The sequence below is a fragment of the Zerene cesonia genome, chromosome 24, assembly GCF_012273895.1.
Source record: "Zerene cesonia ecotype Mississippi chromosome 24, Zerene_cesonia_1.1, whole genome shotgun sequence".
Taxonomy (NCBI): domain Eukaryota; kingdom Metazoa; phylum Arthropoda; class Insecta; order Lepidoptera; family Pieridae; genus Zerene; species Zerene cesonia.
This window is the reverse complement of record NC_052125.1, coordinates 2,185,138-2,188,763: the sequence shown is the minus strand read 5'-3', so window position 1 is coordinate 2,188,763 and position 3,626 is coordinate 2,185,138. Positions and strand designations below refer to the sequence as shown.

The following is a 3,626-nucleotide window of genomic DNA, read 5'->3' as shown; positions in this document are numbered from 1 at the left end:
GTGCACAATAAAGTATTTTGATATGATTAAAAAAAAAACAAAAAATAATTTATTTCCTCCACAATTAATATAGGTCCAGTATATCCATGTAAATCATTTTTAGTATACGATTGCTTACTCCAGTATGTGTTTCACACTAGAATAGGTTCAAAATTTCTACATGGATATTAAAAATTGGTTTGGGAGTTTTTGTGCTTAATTTATTAGTTAATTATCTGTTCCAACTGTCATATACATCATATAATATCTGATCCGTTATGTCAATTTCCTTTGAATGTTTTGGTATGACTATAAGACGTATTCTGAAATGAAAGGTGTTGGATTGGTTTAATGTATTTTAAAGAATGATGGAAAAGTTGATAACGCAGGATACAAATATCCCACTTGCGAAACGTATCGATCGAAAAAACATTACATTATACATTTTGAAACAAATTAAAAGAGCATCTGTACTTGCTAGTGTATGACTATGTATTTCGTTCGGTAAATGGGGGAGCCGGAGACTTATCCTAATTCCTACTTTTTCCAGTCCTCTCCTTTTTCCCTAAATCAATCCTTTCCTCATCCATTATTTCATTATAGTTGGTAATCCATTTGCAGTGACTTCTGCAAATGTTCATGAGAGCTCACATCTCCTTTATCAACCCTCACATCAAAGAAAATAATATGGCTGCAAGAACCCGGAAGCTAACGGACTTTCAAACTCCATCAAAATCTGTCCATCCGTTTGAGAGCTACGATGTCACGACAAACATCAAAAATAAGAAGTTAAAAATGAGACACTAAGAATAAGTATATAGTTGTTATTTTTAATAATAAAATACAAATGCAGTCTTTTATTGAAATAACTAAACTATAAAATTTTATAGGTACCGGATAGTAGTTAAATTAAAGAATCGTACAAAATTAATAATAATTTTCGTTAATAGCAGTTTCGATTTAAGCTGTTTTGGTAAATTTTTACAATATTTCTTGATAATGGACCTTACCACACAGTGTTTCTGTTATGTTATACTAGGTGCGCCCCGCGGTTTCACCCGCGTCAGTCCGTATCCCGTAGGAATATCGGGATAAAAAGTTGCCTATATGTTATTCCAGTTATTCAGCTGTCTACGTACCAAATTTTAATGCAATCGATTCAGTAGTTGTTGTGTGAGAGAGCAACAAACACACACACATCCTTACAAACTTTTGCATTTATGATATTAGTAGGATAGGATTTAAGACTAGAATTAGTTAGATTTAGTACTTAAATTGTTTAAGTCTATATTTTTGCAATTAATCATAATTTTTTTCTTTCTTTCATTTTATTTCTTATTTGTATAAGTGTGGTTTGTATCCATGGTCAATAAATGTTTGTGTCTATTCTATCTTAATATACAGATTTTGGAATAGCGCCATCTGCATTTTAATTATGAAACTATCACAAATCGACTAAATGCACTCGTGACTCGATTCGCACACGTTTTTTACACACTGTTTACAAGCGAAGATTACATATACAAATATTATCGTAAACAAGAAGTGAAAACAGATCGATGTAGAAAGTAAACCTCATTAACTTAGCGTTTTAGATGTAAGTATTTATGGTATTCGGTCCGTATATTAACAATTATTATTATATATATCTACGCTGTTTCGTCGACTAATACAGATGCACATGTTCGCTTATTCAAACAAGCTTTCTAATTTATTTTTCTCTTCACGCATTACATCCCAATACGAAGGCGGCGCATCATTCTCTCTAATAACTGTATCCCGTTTCATTAAAACCTCAATTGGTATTAATAATTGTAGATTTAAATGAGGCAATGGTAATATTGCTGTGATACAAATACCGTATTTTCTCGTAGCTAGCTCACACGTGTCGATAGTTAGAGCGTCGGCTGGAATTTTAATATCTACAAAGAGTTGTGGTGTTTCCCCTACTTCAATGCGTCTCTGCTTAGCATCTGTGCCAGGCATATCGTGTTTGAAGGTTATATGCTTTCTTCGTTTCTTAGGTGTTATCATTTCAACAATTTTCGTTTGCATCGCTAATATTGCGAGGTGACTTTTATTTGAAACTTCATATTCAAAATGCAGAATATCCCCTGCTTTCACAACCGAGTCCAAAATTGTTGATTTTATATGGACTATAGAATCAGTACTAGAGAATGGATGAAACAATTTCTTTTGTTCTCCGTACGTCAAAGGCTCCCGTGGTAACGTTGGTGTTATGTCTGATTTGACTTGAATTTCTTTCCTGAAGCGTTTTGGGAAGGCCATAAATCCAGGTCTCTCGAATTTCATGGATACAAAATATGCTATTTTATATTTCAGTCTGTAGTTGCCTTCTCGTCTAGATGCTCTGGTGGAAGGAGGCACTTTCTCAGGTATTACGAATTTAAAGGGAGCGTTGTAAGAACCAGCATTTAGTGTTGTACCATGTTGATCACCTTTGTCGAGGATAATTTCGTTATTATCAACGTACCTTTCTTTGTTGAATGTCGTATGTTGTCTCTTGTACGAGGACATAACAACGCGGACGGTACCTATGCCTTTAAGAGACATAGTTATTCGTTTAATTACTGTGTTTTCATTGACTGAATATGTAATTTCGCCTGTAACCACACTGCCTGCTAAAAACACACCCCCAGGTGGTGCTTTTAGACTTATCACACAAGAAACACCCATATTCGATCAGTCTTTTTAATTGTCTTTGTCCAGGCTTAATTAGAATCGTCGTATCAACACTTTGAAGCCTAGGAATCGTTTATCACATTTGATGAATCAATATGTATTAATTATCTGTGATATTCACAACTTTATCAGTTGATTACCGTAGTGAGAATGTCGAAATATTTATAAATGAACTGTGTTATTGATGACGCAACAGCCCCGTCTGACGGAGTTCCTGCAACTAAATTCAAGCGCGTTTCTCGTTTGTGACTTCGTAATGCATGCTTGTTGAATAGCGACTTCCTAATGGAGGTTCACACATCTGAATATATGTGTGTATTAACCTTTCAATCGTAATACTAACTCAAATTATAACATTAAGCTATATAGTTAGGAGGCAGAACTCAAAAACATTTCGCCCATTATTAAGTAACCAGCTGCGCCCCGCAGTTTCACCCGCGTAAGTCTGTATCCCGTAGGAATATCGGGATAAAAAGTTGCCTATATGTTATTCCTGTTGTCTAGCTGTTTTCGTACCAAATTTCAATGCAATTGGTTCAGTAGTTTTTGCGTGAAAGAGCAACAAACATACACACATCCTTACAAACTTTCGCATTTATAATATTAGTAGGAAGTAAGATTTCCACTCATAAGAAACGATTATATGATATTGTGATACCTAAATTGAAATTTTAATTGAATGTACCAATTGAGTTTTATTTTTAATTATTCGATGACGTCACGTCAATTACGTATCATCTGTGTTAAGTAAATAGGTACTTAGGTTTCCTGTTATAAAATAAATTTAGAACGTTGCGAGTACAACATTTGAAATAATACTAGCGGTCCGCTCCGGCTTCGCCCGTGGTACATATATAGCCTATAGCCTCCCTCAATAAATGGGCTATCTAACACTGAAAGAATTTTTCAAATCGTACCAGTAGTGCCTTCCTATTCCTATTAGT

At 34.4% G+C, this 3,626-nt stretch overlaps 1 protein-coding gene across 1 annotated transcript; it reads right to left on the bottom strand.

The window, feature by feature from the left end:
• Positions 1-725: 725 nt before the first annotated feature.
• On the bottom strand, positions 726-2,898 carry LOC119836530. Its single transcript, XM_038361905.1, has one exon. The coding sequence runs from the start codon at positions 2,674-2,676 to the stop codon at positions 1,669-1,671; it is 1,008 nt and encodes a 335-aa protein (XP_038217833.1). The 5' UTR covers positions 2,677-2,898; the 3' UTR covers positions 726-1,668.
• Positions 2,899-3,626: the final 728 nt, after the last annotated feature.